At 52.7% G+C, this 21,239-nt stretch overlaps 1 protein-coding gene across 1 annotated transcript in view; it reads left to right on the plus strand.

Moving 5' to 3' along the window:
- The window catches only part of ascc3 (activating signal cointegrator 1 complex subunit 3), a 171,392-nt gene that overhangs the window by 111,455 nt on the left and 38,698 nt on the right, over positions 1–21,239 (plus strand). The window contains exons 16-19 of the mRNA XM_079240345.1: positions 454–679; positions 846–1,000; positions 4,343–4,441; positions 4,527–4,695. Coding sequence (XP_079096471.1) covers positions 454–679; positions 846–1,000; positions 4,343–4,441; positions 4,527–4,695 — 649 coding nt within the window. The remainder of the gene's footprint in view (positions 1–453; positions 680–845; positions 1,001–4,342; positions 4,442–4,526; positions 4,696–21,239) is intronic.

The raw sequence follows: 21,239 nt of genomic DNA on the forward strand, positions 1-21,239 counted from the left end.
TATCTGGAACAGGTCTGATGGTGTACTGGTCCCAGTATAAGCCTGTCTGGAACAGGTCTGATGGTGTACTGGTCCCAGTATAAGCCTGTCTGGAACAGGTCCTATGAGTGATCATTATTTTCGTGGGTAGCATCAAGCTAACACTTCTACAGCTTATGTGCTAAGCTAGTTGCTAGCATAGATGCTAACTTTGGCCGCGTATTGCAGCGACGAACCTCTGCAGGTGTGGTTTAAGGTCGATGAAGTCTTGTGACTGTGATAAAGACACAGATGGTGTTCTGTCTCCATGAATGTTTCACATTAAGGTGTGTCGGGAGCTCCAGCTCTTTCTGCTTTAACTCTGTTTCCTTCAGCTGTGAAACGCCTGATTCAGTCCTTATTTGCTTCGCATGAATCCCGGCCGCCCACAACTTTGCCGTTGACTTAGTTTCTGGATGTTCTTCCCTTCCACAGAACGCTGCTCGGATTGTCAGGGCTCTCTTTGAGATCGCGCTGAGGAAGCGGTGGCCAGCCATGACCTACAGACTGCTCACTCTCTGCAAGGTGATCGACAAGCGTCTGTGGGGTTTTGCCCACCCTCTCCGCCAGTTCCCCACCCTGAGCCCGGTCGTCCTGAACCGCTTGGAGGAGAAGAAGCTTACCGTCGACAAACTGAAGGAGATGAGGAAGGATGAGATCGGTAAAGACATTGACCTTTATGTGATCACATTCTCTAGAAGAGTCCAGTCATACTCACCACAGTCATTTCTCCTTATTCAGCATGTTGAACAGGTTAACGTGTTCCTCACTGTCTGCATCGCGTTTAGTAGCTACAAACATGCTAATGCTGCGCTTCCTGTTTCCAGGTCACATGCTGCACCATGTCAACATCGGTTTGACGGTCAAACAGTGTGTCCATCAGATTCCCTCTATCACCATGGAGGCCAGCATCCAGCCAATCACACGCACCGTCTTACGTGTTCGTCTCATCATCACGCCTGACTTTCGCTGGAATGACCAGGTCAGTCATGTTATGCTGCGTTCGATGCTACGTCTCCATGACTCAGCAGAACATCTCTATGACTCAGCAGAACGTCTCCATGACTCAGCAGACCGTCTCCATGACTCAGCAGAACGTCTCCATGACTCAGCAGACCGTCTCCATGACTCAGCAGAACGTCTCCATGACTCAGCAGAACGTCTCCATGACTCAGCAGAACGTCTCCATGACTCAGCAGACCGTCTCCATGACTCAGCAGACCGTCTCCATGACTCAGCAGAACGTCTCTATGACTCAGCAGAACGTCTCCATGACTCAGCAGACCGTCTCCATGACTCAGCAGAACGTCTCCATGACTCAGCAGAACGTCTCCATGACTCAGCAGACCGTCTCCATGACTCAGCAGAACGTCTCCATGACTCAGCAGAACGTCTCCATGACTCAGCAGAACGTCTTCATGACTCAGCAGACCGTCTCCATGACTCAGCAGACCGTCTCCATGACTCAGCAGAACGTCTCCATGACTCAGCAGAACGTCTCCATGACTCAGCAGAACGTCTCCATGACTCAGCAGACCGTCTCCATGACTCAGCAGACCGTCTTCATTACTCAGCAGACCGTCTTCATGACTCAGCAGACCGTCTTCATTACTCAGCAGACCGTCTTCATTACTCAGCAGACCGTCTTCATGACTCAGCAGACCGTCTTCATGACTCAGCAGAACGTCTCCATGACTCACCAGAACGTCTCCATTACTCAGCAGACCGTCTTCATGACTCAGCAGACCGTCTTCATGACTCAGCAGAACGTCTTCATGACTCAGCAGACCGTCTTCATGACTCACCAGAACGTCTCCATTACTCAGCAGACCGTCTTCATGACTCAGCAGACCGTCTTCATGACTCAGCAGACCGTCTTCATGACTCAGCAGACCGTCTTCATGACTCAGCAGAACGTCTCCATGACTCAGCAGAACGTCTCCATTACTCAGCAGAACGTCTTCATTACTCAGCAGACCGTCTTCATGACTCAGCAGACCGTCTTCATGACTCAGCAGACCGTCTTCATGACTCAGCAGAACGTCTCCATGACTCAGCAGAACGTCTCCATTACTCAGCAGACCGTCTTCATGACTCAGCAGACCGTCTTCATGACTCAGCAGACCGTCTTCATTACTCAGCAGACCGTCTTCATGACTCAGCAGAACGTCTTCATGACTCAGCAGACCGTCTTCATGACTCAGCAGACCGTCTTCATGACTCAGCAGAACGTCTCCATGACTCAGCAGACCGTCTTCATGACTCAGCAGACCGTCTTCATGACTCAGCAGAACGTCTCCATGACTCAGCAGACCGTCTTCATGACTCAGCAGAACGTCTTCATTACTCAGCAGAACGTCTCCATGACTCACCAGAACGTCTTCATTACTCAGCAGACCTGAAGGTCTCAGACAGGGACTCTGTAGACCTGAAGGTCTCAGACAGGGACTCTGTAGATCTGAAGGTCTCAGACAGGGACTCTGTAGATCTGAAGGTCTCAGACAGGGACTCTGTAGACCTGAAGGTCTCAGACAGGGACTCTGTGGACCTGAAGGTCTCAGACAGGGACTCTGTAGATCTGAAGGTCTCAGACAGGGACTCTGTAGATCTGAAGGTCTCAGACAGGGACTCTGTAGACCTGAAGGTCTCAGACAGGGACTCTGTAGACCTGAAGGTCTCAGACAGGGACTCTGTGGACCTGAAGGTCTCAGACAGGGACTCTGTAGATCTGAAGGTCTCAGACAGGGACTCTGTAGACCTGCAGATCTCAGACAGGGACTCTGTAGACCTGGAAGTCTTAGACAGTGACTCTAGATGGACCTGGAGGACAGGGACAGTCTTCATGAATTAAACGTCTGCGTTCTTTATATTCAGCATTTTTCCACAACCAAAGTTTTCTGATGCTGTTAGAACAACCAATAACAGCATGTCCTCTCAGATCCCCTGAACAGTGTTCAGCAATAAGCAGCATCAAGCTAAACGTGACCAAATTCTCAATAGAATGACATGTTGCAGACACATACATACTGCTGCTAAAACGGCGGGCAGTCTACTTTCAGCATTGGCTCAGATTAGTCTCTAGCTTATTAGCTTTGGTTAGCTTTTCATTAGCATTCATGGTTAGTTGTGTTAATATTTATTTTTATTTGTTAAATAAAAAGTATATAATACAACACTGCAGTTCCTATTTTGGATGTTGGGTATCCAAACAGTCAACATGCCTTCCAGTCTTCTTCATTTAGAGAAAGTGGGATTATTATTAAGAAGCCAAAGCAGTTGACTTGCTGGGAAGTTGACCATTTCCTTCCAAATGTCTGCAGTAAACCCCTGTAAGTGAATCCTGGTTTCTCTTGAGGTTTCATTAATTTAAATTAACTTCAGTCATGGATCACCTGAAAGCAGGGAAAGAGAAATGATTGGATTTACTGGTTGTTTTATGTGGTAAACATCTGAATCCAGTGTTGAAAACCAGTGGAGCTGCTTCAGCTTCCTCTAAGCTGACTGGATTTCTGTCAGCTGAGCCATCAAAGTTTTAACAATAGTTGTATCAAGGTTTACAATTACATATGATATGAAAGTCTGAGCTTCCAGCAGCAGTGGGGGGGACTGGTGGGGGTGGATTACACTGTGAATCCAGGCTGACGACAGCTGCTCACGTGTTCAGGAACAGTTGGCTTTAAATTCAGTGTTTTTCTCTCGTTGTCCAGCTGGACCACCAGACACCCAACAGAACTACCTAAACACACCAGTGTGTGTCCAGCTTCCTCTCATACCTTCTTATTATTCTAGCTATGAAATCTCCATCTGTCCTTATGAGCCACATCTCCCCCAGGCTGCAGCGCCGTGTCCCACCTCGCCGGGGATCACGGGAAGCTTAGTCCCAAGTTTGTCCTGGAATCTGAGTGGAACAGGAAGCCTATTGTAGCGGGGCTGAATATGAAGATGAATGTTTATGTCCGATTAGCAATGCATGCTGTAATCATGGGAGAGTGGTAACAGGACACCGGCTGGCTTAGTTCTGATCCGGCTGCAGAGCCAGGACACATGTCCCAACACATGAGCTGTCCTCCCCGATGGCACCCGGGAACGCACAACGCCTGACTCATTTTTATGTTGGGTGCCATTCCTGAGGAAGGGCTTAAACTGCTGCGTCCACGGTTAGCAGACGGCGAGGCAGCGTCTAACGTTGCGCCCCGCAGTGGTAACATGTCGACAGAGGTCCAACCCCGGAGACAGGCAAACCGCACGCTGTCTGACCTCCGTCCTGAAACCAAACTCAGCAAATCAGAAACCTGTTCAGTAAATGTTCTTCTTCCCGTTCCAGGTCCATGGCTCCGTGGGCGAGCCGTGGTGGCTGTGGGTGGAGGATCCCATCAACGACCACATTTACCATTCTGAGTACTTCCTCCTGCAGAAGAAGCAGGTGAGTTTCAGGTTTGGACCCCAGCCCCACGAGGAAAGAGAGGACGGCGTGACGATGTGTGTTCTGGTGCCGTTTCTCCATCCAGGTGGTGACCGGAGAGCTGCAGCACATCGTATTCACCATCCCCATCTTTGAGCCGCTGCCCTCGCAGTACTACATCAAGGCCGTGTCTGACCGTTGGCTCGGGGCCGAGGCCGTCTGCATCATCAACTTCCAGAACCTGATTTTACCCGAAAGACACCCGCCCCACACCGGTACACGGGCGGAGCTGGGACTGGTCATGTGGTTGTATGAACACGGGCGGAGCTGGGACTGGTCATGTGGTTGTATGAACACGGGCGGAGCTGGGACTGGTCATGTGGTTGTATGAACACGGGCGGAGCTGGGACTGGTCATGTGGTCGTATGAACACGGGCGCAGCTGGGACTAGTCATGTGGTCGTATGAACACGGGCGGAGCTGGGACTGGTCATGTGGTCGTATGAACACGGGCGGAGCTGGGACTGGTCATGTGGTCGTATGAACACGGGCGGAGCTGGGACTGGTCATGTGGTCGTATGAACACGGGCGGAGCTGGGACTAGTCATGTGGTCGTATGAACACGGGCGGAGCTGGGACTGGTCATGTGGTCGTATGAACACGGGCGGAGCTGGGACTGGTCATGTGGTCGTATGAACACGGGCGGAGCTGGGACTGGTCATGTGGTCGTATGAACACGGGCGGAGCTGGGACTGGTCATGTGGTCGTATGAACACGGGCGGAGCTGGGACTGGTCATGTGGTCGTATGAACACGGGCGGAGCTGGGACTGGTCATGTGGTCGTATGAACACGGGCGGAGCTGGGACTGGTCATGTGGTCGTATGAACACGGGCGGAGCTGGGACTGGTCATGTGGTCGTATGAACACGGGCGGAGCTGGGACTAGTCATGTGGTCGTATGAACACGGGCGGAGCTGGGAATGGTCATGTGGTCGTATGAACACGGGCGGAGCTGGGACTGGTCATGTGGTCGTATGAACACGGGCGGAGCTGGGACTAGTCATGTGGTCGTATGAACACGGGCGGAGCTGGGACTAGTCATGTGGTCGTATGAACACGGGCGGAGCTGGGACTGGTCATGTGGTCGTATGAACACGGGCGGAGCTGGGACTAGTCATGTGGTCGTATGAACACGGGCGGAGCTGGGACTGGTCATGTGGTCGTATGAACACGGGCTGAGCTGGGACTAGTCATGTGGTCGTATGAACACGGGCGGAGCTGGGACTAGTCATGTGGTCGTATGAACACGGGCGGAGCTGGGACTGGTCATGTGGTCGTATGAACACGGGCGGAGCTGGGAATGGTCATGTGGTCGTATGAACACGGGCGGAGCTGGGACTACTCATGTGGTCGTATGAACACGGGCGGAGCTGGGACTGGTCATGTGGTCGTATGAACACGGGCGGAGCTGGGACTAGTCATGTGGTCGTATGAACACGGGCGGAGCTGGGACTAGTCATGTGGTCGTATGAACACGGGCGGAGCTGGGACTGGTCATGTGGTCGTATGAACACGGGCTGAGCTGGGACTAGTCATGTGGTCGTATGAACACGGGCGGAGCTGGGACTGGTCATGTGGTCGTATGAACACGGGCGGAGCTGGGAATGGTCATGTGGTCGTATGAACACGGGCGGAGCTGGGACTGGTCATGTGGTCGTATGAACACGGGCGGAGCTGGGAATGGTCATGTGGTCGTATGAACACGGGCGGAGCTGGGACTGGTCATGTGGTCGTATGAACACGGGCGGAGCTGGGACTGGTCATGTGGTCGTATGAACACGGGCGGAGCTGGGACTGGTCATGTGGTCGTATGAACACGGGCTGAGCTGGGACTAGTCATGTGGTCGTATGAACACGGGCTGAGCTGGGACTGGTCATGTGGTCGTATGAACACGGGCGGAGCTGGGACTGGTCATGTGGTCGTATGAACACGGGCTGAGCTGGGACTAGTCATGTGGTCGTATGAACACGGGCTGAGCTGGGAATGGTCATGTGGTCGTATGAACACGGGCGGAGCTGGGAATGGTCATGTGGTCGTATGAACACGGGCGGAGCTGGGAATGGTCATGTGGTCGTATGAACACGGGCGGAGCTGGGACTGGTCATGTGGTCGTATGAACACGGGCGGAGCTGGGACTAGTCATGTGGTCGTATGAACACGGGCTGAGCTGGGACTAGTCATGTGGTCGTATGAACACGGGCTGAGCTGGGACTAGTCATGTGGTCGTATGAACACGGGCTGAGCTGGGAATGGTCATGTGGTCGTATGAACACGGGCGGAGCTGGGAATGGTCATGTGGTCGTATGAACACGGGCTGAGCTGGGAATGGTCATGTGGTCGTATGAACACGGGCGGAGCTGGGACTAGTCATGTGGTCGTATGAACACGGGCTGAGCTGGGACTGGTCATGTGGTCGTATGAACACGGGCGGAGCTGGGACTAGTCATGTGGTTGTATGAACACGGGCGGAGCTGGGACTAGTCATGTGGTCGTATGAACACGGGCGGAGCTGGGACTGGTCATGTGGTCGTATGAACACGGGCGGAGCTGGGACTAGTCATGTGGTTGTATGAACACGGGCGGAGCTGGGACTAGTCATGTGGTTGTATGAACACGGGCGGAGCTGGGACTGGTCATGTGGTCGTATGAACACGGGCGGAGCTGGGACTAGTCATGTGGTTGTATGAACACGGGCGGAGCTGGGACTAGTCATGTGGTTGTATGAACACGGGCGGAGCTGGGACTGGTCATGTGGTCGTATGAACACGGGCGGAGCTGGGACTGGTCATGTGGTCGTATGAACACGGGCGGAGCTGGGACTGGTCATGTGGTCGTATGAACACGGGCGGAGCTGGGACTGGTCATGTGGTCGTATGAACACGGGCGGAGCTGGGACTAGTCATGTGGTTGTATGAACACGGGCGGAGCTGGGACTGGTCATGTGGTCGTATGAACACGGGCGGAGCTGGGAATGGTCATGTGGTCGTATGAACACGGGCGGAGCTGGGACTGGTCATGTGGTCGTATGAACACGGGCGGAGCTGGGACTGGTCATGTGGTCGTATGAACACGGGCTGAGCTGGGACTGGTCATGTGGTCGTATGAACACGGGCGGAGCTGGGAGTAGTCATGTGGTCGTATGAACACGGGCGGAGCTGGGACTGGTCATGTGGTCGTATGAACACGGGCTGAGCTGGGACTGGTCATGTGGTCGTATGAACACGGGCGGAGCTGGGAGTAGTCATGTGGTCGTATGAACACGGGCTGAGCTGGGACTGGTCATGTGGTCGTATGAACACGGGCTGAGCTGGGAATGGTCATGTGGTCGTATGAACACGGGCTGAGCTGGGACTGGTCATGTGGTCGTATGAACACGGGCTGAGCTGGGACTGGTCATGTGGTCGTATGAACACGGGCGGAGCTGGGACTGGTCATGTGGTCGTATGAACACGGGCGGAGCTGGGACTAGTCATGTGGTCGTATGAACACGGGCGGAGCTGGGACTGGTCATGTGGTCGTATGAACACGGGCGGAGCTGGGAATGGTCATGTGGTCGTATGAACACGGGCGGAGCTGGGACTGGTCATGTGGTCGTATGAACACGGGCGGAGCTGGGACTGGTCATGTGGTCGTATGAACACGGGCGCAGCTGGGACTGGTCATGTGGTCGTATGAACACGGGCGGAGCTGGGACTGGTCATGTGGTCGTATGAACACGGGCGGAGCTGGGACTGGTCATGTGGTCGTATGAACACGGGCGGAGCTGGGACTAGTCATGTGGTCGTATGAACACGGGCGGAGCTGGGACTGGTCATGTGGTCGTATGAACACGGGCGGAGCTGGGACTAGTCATGTGGTCGTATGAACACGGGCGGAGCTGGGACTAGTCATGTGGTCGTATGAACACGGGCGGAGCTGGGAATGGTCATGTGGTCGTATGAACACGGGCGGAGCTGGGACTGGTCATGTGGTCGTATGAACACGGGCGGAGCTGGGACTGGTCATGTGGTCGTATGAACACGGGCGGAGCTGGGAATGGTCATGTGGTCGTATGAACACGGGCGGAGCTGGGAATGGTCATGTGGTCGTATGAACACGGGCGGAGCTGGGAATGGTCATGTGGTCGTATGAACACGGGCGGAGCTGGGACTGGTCATGTGGTCGTATGAACACGGGCGGAGCTGGGACTAGTCATGTGGTCGTATAAACACGGGCGGAGCTGGGACTGGTCATGTGGTCGTATGAACACGGGCGGAGCTGGGACTGGTCATGTGGTCGTATGAACACGGGCGGAGCTGGGACTGGTCATGTGGTCGTATGAACACGGGCGGAGCTGGGACTGGTCATGTGGTCGTATGAACACGGGCGGAGCTGGGACTAGTCATGTGGTCGTATGAACACGGGCTGAGCTGGGACTGGTCATGTGGTCGTATGAACACGGGCGGAGCTGGGAATGGTCATGTGGTCGTATGAACACGGGCGGAGCTGGGAATGGTCATGTGGTCGTATGAACACGGGCGGAGCTGGGAATGGTCATGTGGTCGTATGAACACGGGCGGAGCTGGGAATGGTCATGTGGTCGTATGAACACGGGCGGAGCTGGGACTAGTCATGTGGTCGTATGAACACGGGCGGAGCTGGGACTGGTCATGTGGTCGTATGAACACGGGCGGAGCTGGGACTGGTCATGTGGTCGTATGAACACGGGCGGAGCTGGGACTGGTCATGTGGTCGTATGAACACGGGCGGAGCTGGGAATGGTCATGTGGTCGTATGAACACGGGCGGAGCTGGGACTGGTCATGTGGTCGTATGAACACGGGCGGAGCTGGGACTAGTCATGTGGTCGTATGAACACGGGCGGAGCTGGGACTGGTCATGTGGTCGTATGAACACGGGCGGAGCTGGGACTGGTCATGTGGTCGTATGAACACGGGCGGAGCTGGGACTGGTCATGTGGTCGTATGAACACGGGCGGAGCTGGGACTGGTCATGTGGTCGTATGAACACGGGCGGAGCTGGGACTAGTCATGTGGTCGTATGAACACGGGCAGAGCTGGGACTGGTCATGTGGTCGTATGAACACGGGCGGAGCTGGGACTGGTCATGTGGTCGTATGAACACGGGCTGAGCTGGGACTGGTCATGTGGTCGTATGAACACGGGCGGAGCTGGGACTGGTCATGTGGTCGTATGAACACGGGCGGAGCTGGGACTGGTCATGTGGTCGTATGAACACGGGCGGAGCTGGGACTGGTCATGTGGTCGTATGAACACGGGCGGAGCTGGGACTGGTCATGTGGTCGTATGAACACGGGCGGAGCTGGGACTGGTCATGTGGTCGTATGAACACGGGCGGAGCTGGGACTGGTCATGTGGTCGTATGAACACGGGCGGAGCTGGGACTGGTCATGTGGTCGTATGAACACGGGCAGAGCTGGGACTGGTCATGTGGTCGTATGAACACGGGCGGAGCTGGGACTGGTCATGTGGTCGTATGAACACGGGCGGAGCTGGGACTGGTCATGTGGTCGTATGAACACGGGCAGAGCTGGGACTGGTCATGTGGTCGTATGAACACGGGCGGAGCTGGGACTGGTCATGTGGTCGTATGAACACGGGCTGAGCTGGGACTAGTCATGTGGTCGTATGAACACGGGCGGAGCTGGGACTAGTCATGTGGTCGTATGAACACGGGCTGAGCTGGGACTGGTCATGTGGTCGTATGAACACGGGCGGAGCTGGGACTGGTCATGTGGTCGTATGAACACGGGCGGAGCTGGGACTGGTCATGTGGTCGTATGAACACGGGCGGAGCTGGGACTAGTCATGTGGTCGTATGAACACGGGCTGAGCTGGGACTAGTCATGTGGTCGTATGAACACGGGCGGAGCTGGGACTGGTCATGTGGTCGTATGAACACGGGCTGAGCTGGGACTAGTCATGTGGTCGTATGAACACGGGCTGAGCTGGGACTAGTCATGTGGTCGTATGAACACGGGCTGAGCTGGGACTAGTCATGTGGTCGTATGAACACGGGCGGAGCTGGGACTGGTCATGTGGTCGTATGAACACGGGCGGAGCTGGGACTAGTCATGTGGTCGTATGAACACGGGCTGAGCTGGGACTAGTCATGTGGTCGTATGAACACGGGCGGAGCTGGGACTGGTCATGTGGTCGTATGAACACGGGCGGAGCTGGGACTAGTCATGTGGTCGTATGAACACGGGCTGAGCTGGGACTAGTCATGTGGTCGTATGAACACGGGCTGAGCTGGGACTAGTCATGTGGTCGTATGAACACGGGCGGAGCTGGGACTGGTCATGTGGTCGTATGAACACGGGCTGAGCTGGGACTGGTCATGTGGTCGTATGAACACGGGCTGAGCTGGGACTAGTCATGTGGTCGTATGAACACGGGCTGAGCTGGGACTAGTCATGTGGTCGTATGAACACGGGCGGAGCTGGGACTAGTCATGTGGTCGTATGAACACGGGCTGAGCTGGGACTAGTCATGTGGTCGTATGAACACGGGCTGAGCTGGGACTAGTCATGTGGTCGTATGAACACGGGCGGAGCTGGGACTGGTCATGTGGTCGTATGAACACGGGCGGAGCTGGGACTAGTCATGTGGTCGTATGAACACGGGCGGAGCTGGGACTGGTCATGTGGTCGTATGAACACGGGCGGAGCTGGGACTGGTCATGTGGTCGTATGAACACGGGCGGAGCTGGGACTGGTCATGTGGTCGTATGAACACGGGCGGAGCTGGGACTAGTCATGTGGTCGTATGAACACGGGCGGAGCTGGGACTGGTCATGTGGTCGTATGAACACGGGCAGAGCTGGGACTGGTCATGTGGTCGTATGAACACGGGCGGAGCTGGGACTGGTCATGTGGTCGTATGAACACGGGCGGAGCTGGGACTGGTCATGTGGTCGTATGAACACGGGCGGAGCTGGGACTAGTCATGTGGTCGTATGAACACGGGCGGAGCTGGGAATGGTCATGTGGTCGTATGAACACGGGCGGAGCTGGGACTGGTCATGTGGTCGTATGAACACGGGCGGAGCTGGGACTAGTCATGTGGTCGTATGAACAGGGGCGGAGCTGGGACTGGTCATGTGGTCGTATGAACACGGGCAGAGCTGGGACTGGTCATGTGGTCGTATGAACACGGGCGGAGCTGGGACTGGTCATGTGGTCGTATGAACACGGGCTGAGCTGGGACTAGTCATGTGGTCGTATGAACACGGGCGGAGCTGGGACTGGTCATGTGGTCGTATGAACACGGGCGGAGCTGGGAATGGTCATGTGGTCGTATGAACACGGGCGGAGCTGGGACTGGTCATGTGGTCGTATGAACACGGGCGGAGCTGGGACTGGTCATGTGGTCGTATGAACACGGGCGGAGCTGGGACTAGTCATGTGGTCGTATGAACACGGGCTGAGCTGGGACTGGTCATGTGGTCGTATGAACACGGGCGGAGCTGGGACTAGTCATGTGGTCGTATGAACACGGGCGGAGCTGGGACTAGTCATGTGGTCGTATGAACACGGGCGGAGCTGGGACTAGTCATGTGGTCGTATGAACACGGGCTGAGCTGGGACTGGTCATGTGGTCGTATGAACACGGGCGGAGCTGGGACTAGTCATGTGGTCGTATGAACACGGGCAGAGCTGGGACTAGTCATGTGGTCGTATGAACACGGGCGGAACTGGGACTAGTCATGTGGTCGTATGAACACGGGCGGAGCTGGGACTAGTCATGTGGTCGTATGAACACGGGCGGAGCTGGGACTAGTCATGTGGTCGTATGAACACGGGCGGAGCTGGGACTGGTCATGTGGTCGTATGAACACGGGCGGAGCTGGGACTAGTCATGTGGTCGTATGAACACGGGCGGAGCTGGGACTGGTCATGTGGTCGTATGAACACGGGCGGAGCTGGGACTGGTCATGTGGTCGTATGAACACGGGCGGAGCTGGGACTGGTCATGTGGTCGTATGAACACGGGCGGAGCTGGGACTGGTCATGTGGTCGTATGAACACGGGCGGAGCTGGGACTGGTCATGTGGTCGTATGAACACGGGCGGAGCTGGGACTGGTCATGTGGTCGTATGAACACGGGCTGAGCTGGGACTGGTCATGTGGTCGTATGAACACGGGCGGAGCTGGGACTAGTCATGTGGTCGTATGAACACGGGCGGAGCTGGGACTGGTCATGTGGTCGTATGAACACGGGCGGAGCTGGGACTAGTCATGTGGTCGTATGAACACGGGCGGAGCTGGGAGTAGTCATGTGGTCGTATGAACACGGGCTGAGCTGGGACTGGTCATGTGGTCGTATGAACACGGGCGTAGAATCTACGCTTTTCTTTTTAAGTCACTGTAGCTGATGAATCTTTTCATTTACACACCAAAACACACACAGAGACACAGACACACACACACACACACAGACACACACACAGACACACACACACACACACACACAGACACCTACACACACACACACACAGACACCTACACACACAGACACCTACACACACAGACACACACACAGACACACACACACACACTGGCTGCGCTCCAAGTTAATTAACCAATAATGATGAAGTTAAAGCTGCTGGTTTCTTCATCAGTGACGTATGTATGCAGTCACTGATTCAAAACGTATAATCATCCTCATCCTCATCCTCAGTAACTAGCTGTTGATGAAAAACATGAACTTTTATGACTGCTTAACAACCAGTTAAAAATGACTAAATTAGACTTTTTATTTATGTATTAATTCGTTAGGTTTTATTCACTTGGCGCCCCCCCTCCCCCCTCCCCGCGACAAACACAACTCAGTCTCATCCAAAATGTTCTCACCAGAGTTCTGATACTCCACATCTCAGCCTTTATTTAACCAAATAAAAGACCATTGAGATCAGGATCTCTTTCCCATGGGGACCTGACCCAGAGGTCAGCAGCACATCATACAAACATAGAGGTGAGGATGTAGAGTAAAACAGACTGGTTTGCAGGTGCAGTAGTATTTTCAGGTACAGACGCTGTGACACAACAACAGGCACTGTTTCATGGTCGCACGCTGTCTATCCCGCAGGATCGATCGGAAACTCAGTTTGGAAAGTTTCAGTTCAGTAAAGTTTCCACGCAGAAGGGCAGCAAAGCTGAAGGCTCTTTTTCCAAATCCTGTCCTGACCCGAGGAACAGATAAGACTAATGAAGTGCGAAAACGCAAAGCAACAGCTTGTGATCTGCAGTAAGGTGTACAAGTAAAAGAGCCTTAAACATGAGTCGCCCAATGTGCATTTCTGCCAGCAGTCAGAGAAGGAAAGTTCAAGAACAACTCACCGTGGTGGTCGAGACGACTGCAGCCAGCAAGAGACCTCAATGCTGAGGGAAAACCGTGTCCAAGCCCTGGAGACACTGGAGACACTGGAGACCCTGGAGACTGGAGACACTGGAGACACTGGAGACACTGGAGACCCTGGAGACTGGAGACACTGGAGACCCTGGAGACTGGAGACACTGGAGACACTGGAGACTGGAGACACTGGAGACACTGGAGACTGGAGACACTGGAGACCCTGGAGACTGGAGACACTGGAGACACTGGAGACTGGAGACCCTGGAGACACGAGACACTGGAGACACTGGAGACCCTGGAGACTGGAGACACTGGAGACACTGGAGACCCTGGAGACTGGAGACACTGGAGACCCTGGAGACTGGAGACACTGGAGACACTGGAGACCGGAGACACTGGAGACACTGGAGACTGGAGACACTGGAGACACTGGAGACTGGAGACACTGGAGACACTGGAGACCCTGGAGACTGGAGACACTGGAGACACTGGAGACCCTGGAGACTGGAGACACTGGAGACCCTGGAGACACTGGAGACACTGGAGACCCTGGAGACTGGAGACACTGGAGACACTGGAAACCGGAGACACTGGAGACTGGAGACACTGGAGACACTGGAGATACTGGAGACACTGGAGACACTGGAGACACTGGAGACTGGAGACACTGGAGACACTGGAGACCCTGGAGACTGGAGACACTGGAGACACTGGAGACTGGAGACACTGGAGACACTGGAGACTGGAGACACTGGAGACACTGGAGACCCTGGAGACTGGAGACACTGGAGACACTGGAGACACTGGAGACCCTGGAGACTGGAGACACTGGAGACACTGGAGACTGGAGACACTGGAGACTGGAGACACTGGAGACTGGAGATCCTGGAGACTGGAGACACTGGAGACCCTGGAGACTGGAGACACTGGAGACCCTGGAGACTGGAGACACTGGAGACACTGGAGACACTGGAGACTGGAGACACTGGAGACCCTGGAGACTGGAGACACTGGAGACCCTGGAGACTGGAGACACTGGAGACCCTGGAGACTGGAGACACTGGAGACCCTGGAGACTGGAGACACTGGAGACCCTGGAGACTGGAGACACTGGAGACCCTGGAGACCCTGGAGACTGGAGACACTGGAGACACTGGAGACTGGAGACACTGGAGACTGGAGACACTGGAAACTGGAGACACTGGAGACTGGAGACACTGGAGAGACTGGAGACACTGGAGACTGGAGACACTGGAGACTGGAGAGACTGGAGACTGGAGACACTGGAGACACTGGCAGCTCCCAGACAGACAGAGCAGCTCCCAGCACACACCCCTGCTGGCTGCTGCTGTCTGACAACAGAAACAGGAAATTAGGTTTTAAAACGCTGCAGAAACAGAAGCTGAAACCTGAAGCTGCTTCAGCGTCAAGCAGCAGCAGCTTTCAGGTGGTCTGTTAGCTGAGTGGGGGCTGCACAGAGACACCAACCCCCCCCCACAGGCAGAGTTCAGAACAGAAGCGTGTAATTCTCTCAGATTCCACTTATTCACTCCTCCAGACTGAAAAATGGAGGCAGTTCAACCAGCTTTTCCCTCGGCGAGAGCTCACACACTCAGCAGCAGCTTTCAGACGGACCAAAGGATTATTTCATCACAATAAACTCATCAATATTCACATCAGCTGACTTTCTGATACCAGCAGTTTCATGTGATTCACATCCTGATGGATTTATCCGTTTATCAGATGAAAACACGTAGATGTTTCTGCCAGGAGGGTGTTCCCTGAACACACTGTTCAATTCAACTTCATATAAACACTCCCAGTTTACAACAGTCATCTAAAACAAGATCCAGTTAAAACCGATCCAGTATATGATCCACATCAGTCCAGCTAATAAGATCCGTTCATATAAACCAGTTCATGACATCATGATCTAGTTAACCACAGACTGGATCAGGTCTTCACTTTGATGTAATCCTTCATCCTGAACTGCACCAGGACACAGTGGAGCCTCCACCAGTATCTCACCAGTATTCCCAGTATTCACCAGTATTTCACCAGTGTTCTACCAGTATCTCACCAGTGTTCCCAGTATTCATCAATATTTCTCCAGTGTTCTACCAGTATCCCACCAGTATCTCACCAGTATCCCACCAGTATCTCACCAGTGTCCCACCAGTATCTCACCAGTGTTCCACCAGTATCTCACCAGTGTTCCACCAGTGTTCCACCAGTATCTCACCAGGATTCCACCAGTATCTCAGCAGTGTTCCACCAGTATCTTACCAGTGTTCTACCAGTATCTCACCAGTGTTCCACCAGTATCTTACCAGTGTTCTACCAGTATCTCACCAGTGTTCCACCAGTATCTCACGAGTATCCCACCAGTATCTCAACAGTGTTCCACCAGTATCTCATTAGGATTCCACCAGTATCTCACCAGTGTTCCCAGTATTCATCAATATTTCTCCAGTGTTCTACCAGTATCTCACCAGTATCCCACCAGTATCTCACCAGTATCCCACCAGTATCTCACCAGTATCCCACCAGTATCTCACCAGTGTTCCACCAGTATCTCACCAGGATTCCACCAGTATCTCAGCAGTGTTCGACCAGTATCTTACCAGTGTTCTACCAGTATCTCACCAGTGTTCCACCAGTATCTCACCAATCTTCCACCAGAACCTTACCAGTTTTCCACCACTATCTCGCCAGTATCTCCCCAGTATTCCATCAGGATTCCATCAGTATCTCACCAGTGTTCTACCAGTATCTCGCCAGTATCCCACCAGTATCTCAACAGTGTTTTACCAGTATGTCACCAGTCTTCCATCACCAGTGTTCCACCAGAATCTTACCAGTTTTCCACCAGTATCTCACCAGTATCCCACCAGTATCTTACCAGTGTTCTACCAGTATCTCACCAGTCTTCCACCAGTATCTTACCAGTGTTCTACCAGTATCTCACCAGTCTTCCACCAGTATCTTACCAGTGTTCTACCAGTATCTCACCAGTATCCCACCAGAATCTCACCAGTGTTCTACCAGTATCTCACCAGTATCTCACCAGTATCCCACCAGTATCCCACCAGTATCTCACCAGTATCCCACCAGTATCTCACCAGTCTTCCACCAGAATCTTACCAGTATCCCACCAGTATCTCACCAGTCTTCCACCAGAACCTTACCAGTTTTCCACCACTATCTCACCAGTATCTCCCCAGTATTCCACCAGGATTCCATCAGTATCTCACCAGTATCCCACCAGTATCTCACCAGTATCCCACCAGTATCTCCCCAGTATTCCATCAGGATTCCATCAGTATCTCACCAGTGTTCTACCAGTATCTCGCCAGTGTCCCACCAGTATCTCACCAGTGTTCCACCAGTGTTCCACCAGTATCTCACCAGGATTCCACCAGTATCTCAGCAGTGTTCCACCAGTATCTTACCAGTGTTCTACCAGTATCTCACCAGGATTCCACCAGTATCTCAGCAGTGTTCCACCAATATCTTACCAGTGTTCTACCAGTATCTCACCAGTATCCCACCAGTATCTCACCAGTATCCCACCAGTATCTCACCAGTGTCCCACCAGTATCTCACCAGTGTTCCACCAGTATCTCACCAGTGTTCCACCAGTGTTCCACCAGTATCTCACCAGGATTCCACCAGTATCTCAGCAGTGTTCCACCAGTATCTTACCAGTGTTCTACCAGTATCTCACCAGTGTTCCACCAGTATCTTACCAGTGTTCTACCAGTATCTCACCAGTGTTCCACCAGTATCTCACGAGTATCCCACCAGTATCTCAACAGTGTTCCACCAGTATCTCATTAGGATTCCACCAGTATCTCAGCAGTGTTCCACCAGTATCTTACCAGTGTTCTACCAGTATCTCACCAGTATCCCACCAGTATCTCACCAGTATCCCACCAGTATCTCACCAGTGTCCCACCAGTATCTCACCAGTGTTCCACCAGTATCTCACCAGTGTTCCACCAGTGTTCCACCAGTATCTCACCAGGATTCCACCAGTATCTCAGCAGTGTTCCACCAGTATCTTACCAGTGTTCTACCAGTATCTCACCAGTCTTCCACCAGTATCTTACCAGTGTTCTACCAGTATCTCACCAGTGTTCCACCAGTATCTCACGAGTATCCCACCAGTATCTCAACAGTGTTCCACCAGTATCTCATTAGGATTCCACCAGTATCTCACCAGTGTTCCCAGTATTCATCAATATTTCTCCAGTGTTCTACCAGTATCTCACCAGTATCCCACCAGTATCTCACCAGTATCCCACCAGTATCTCACCAGTATCCCACCAGTATCTCACCAGTGTTCCACCAGTATCTCACCAGGATTCCACCAGTATCTCAGCAGTGTTCGACCAGTATCTTACCAGTGTTCTACCAGTATCTCACCAGTGTTCCACCAGTATCTCACCAATCTTCCACCAGAACCTTACCAGTTTTCCACCACTATCTCGCCAGTATCTCCCCAGTATTCCATCAGGATTCCATCAGTATCTCACCAGTGTTCTACCAGTATCTCGCCAGTATCCCACCAGTATCTCAACAGTGTTTTACCAGTATGTCACCAGTCTTCCATCACCAGTGTTCCACCAGAATCTTACCAGTTTTCCACCAGTATCTCACCAGTATCCCACCAGTATCTTACCAGTGTTCTACCAGTATCTCACCAGTCTTCCACCAGTATCTTACCAGTGTTCTACCAGTATCTCACCAGTCTTCCACCAGTATCTTACCAGTGTTCTACCAGTATCTCACCAGTATCCCACCAGTATCTCACCAGTATCTCACCAGTATCCCACCAGTATCTCACCAGTATCCCACCAGTATCTCACCAGTCTTCCACCAGAATCTTACCAGTATCCCACCAGTATCTCACCAGTCTTCCACCAGAACCTTACCAGTATCCCACCAGTATCTCACCAGTCTTCCACCAGAATCTTACCAGTATCCCACCAGTATCTCACCAGTCTTCCACCAGAACCTTACCAGTTTTCCACCACTATCTCACCAGTATCTCCCCAGTATTCCACCAGGATTCCATCAGTATCTCACCAGTATCCCACCAGTATCTCCCCAGTATTCCATCAGGATTCCATCAGTATCTCACCAGTGTTCTACCAGTATCTCGCCAGTGTCCCACCAGTATCTCACCAGTGTTCCACCAGTGTTCCACCAGTATCTCACCAGGATTCCACCAGTATCTCAGCAGTGTTCCACCAGTATCTTACCAGTGTTCTACCAGTATCTCACCAGGATTCCACCAGTATCTCAGCAGTGTTCCACCAGTATCTTACCAGTGTTCTACCAGTATCTCACCAGTGTTCCACCAGTGTTCCACCAGTATCTCACCAGGATTCCACCAGTTTCTCACCAGTATCTTACCAGTGTTCTACCAGTATCTCACCAGTGTTCCACCAGTATCTCACGAGTATCCCACCAGTATCTCACGAGTATCCCACCAGTATCTCAACAGTGTTCCACCAGTATCTCATTAGGATTCCACCAGTATCTCACCAGTATCCCACCAGTATCTCACCAGTCTTCCACCAGAACCTTACCAGTTTTCCACCACTATCTCGCCAGTATCTCCCCAGTATTCCATCAGGATTCCATCAGTATCTCACCAGTGTTCTACCAGTATCTCGCCAGTATCCCACCAGTATCTCAACAGTGTTTTACCAGTATGTCACCAGTCTTCCATCGCCAGTGTTCCACCAGAATCTTACCAGTATCCCACCAGTATCTTACCAGTGTTATACCAGTATCTCACCAGTCTTCCACCAGTATCTTACCAGTGTTCTACCAGTATCTCACCAGTATCCCACCAGTATCTAACCAGTGTTCTACCAGTATCTCACCAGTATCCCACCAGTATCTCACCAGTATCCCACCAGAATCTTACCAGTGTTCTACCAGTATCTCACCAGTATCCCACCAGTATCTAACCAGTGTTCTACCAGTATCTCACCAGTATCTCACCAGTATCCCACCAGTATCCCACCAGTATCTCACCAGTATCCCACCAGTATCTCACCAGTCTTCCACCAGAATCTTACCAGTATCCCACCAGTATCTCACCAGTCTTCCACCAGAACCTTACCAGTTTTCCACCACTATCTCACCAGTATCTCCCCAGTATTCCACCAGGATTCCATCAGTATCTCACCAGTATCCCACCAGTATCTCCCCAGTATTCCATCAGGATTCCATCAGTATCTCACCAGTGTTCTACCAGTATCTCGCCAGTGTCCCACCAGTATCTCACCAGTGTTCCACCAGTGTTCCACCAGTATCTCACCAGGATTCCACCAGTATCTCAGCAGTGTTCCACCAGTATCTTACCAGTGTTCTACCAGTATCTCACCAGTGTTCCACCAGTGTTCCACCAGTATCTCACCAGGATTCCACCAGTATCTCAGCAGTGTTCCACCAGTATCTTACCAGTGTTCTACCAGTATCTCACCAGTGTTCCACCAGTATCTCACGAGTATCCCACCAGTATCTCAACAGTGTTCCACCAGTATCTCATTAGGATTCCACCAGTATCTCACCAGTATCCCACCAGTATCTCACCAGTCTTCCACCAGAACCTTACCAGTTTTCCACCACTATCTCGCCAGTATCTCCCCAGTATTCCATCAGGATTCCATCAGTATCTCACCAGTGTTCTACCAGTATCTCGCCAGTGTCCCACCAGTATCTCACCAGTGTTCCACCAGTGTTCCACCAGTATCTCACCAGGATTCCACCAGTATCTCAGCAGTGTTCCACCAGTATCTTACCAGTGTTCTACCAGTATCTCACCAGGATTCCACCAGTATCTCAGCAGTGTTCCACCAGTATCTTACCAGTGTTCTACCAGTATCTCACCAGTGTTCCACCAGTGTTCCACCAGTATCTCACCAGGATTCCACCAGTTTCTCAGCAGTGTTCCACCAGTATCTTACCAGTGTTCTACCAGTATCTCACCAGTGTTCCACCAGTATCTCACGAGTATCCCACCAGTATCTCACGAGTATCCCACCAGTATCTCAACAGTGTTCCACCAGTATCTCATTAGGATTCCACCAGTATCTCACCAGTATCCCACCAGTATCTCACCAGTCTTCCACCAGAACCTTACCAGTTTTCCACCACTATCTCGCCAGTATCTCCCCAGTATTCCATCAGGATTCCATCAGTATCTCACCAGTGTTCTACCAGTATCTCGCCAGTATCCCACCAGTATCTCAACAGTGTTTTACCAGTATGTCACCAGTCTTCCATCGCCAGTGTTCCACCAGAATCTTACCAGTATCCCACCAGTATCTTACCAGTGTTATACCAGTATCTCACCAGTCTTCC

The sequence above is a fragment of the Telmatherina bonti genome (assembly GCF_933228915.1).
Source record: "Telmatherina bonti genome assembly, chromosome: 5".
NCBI classification, from domain to species: Eukaryota; Metazoa; Chordata; class Actinopteri; order Atheriniformes; family Telmatherinidae; genus Telmatherina; species Telmatherina bonti.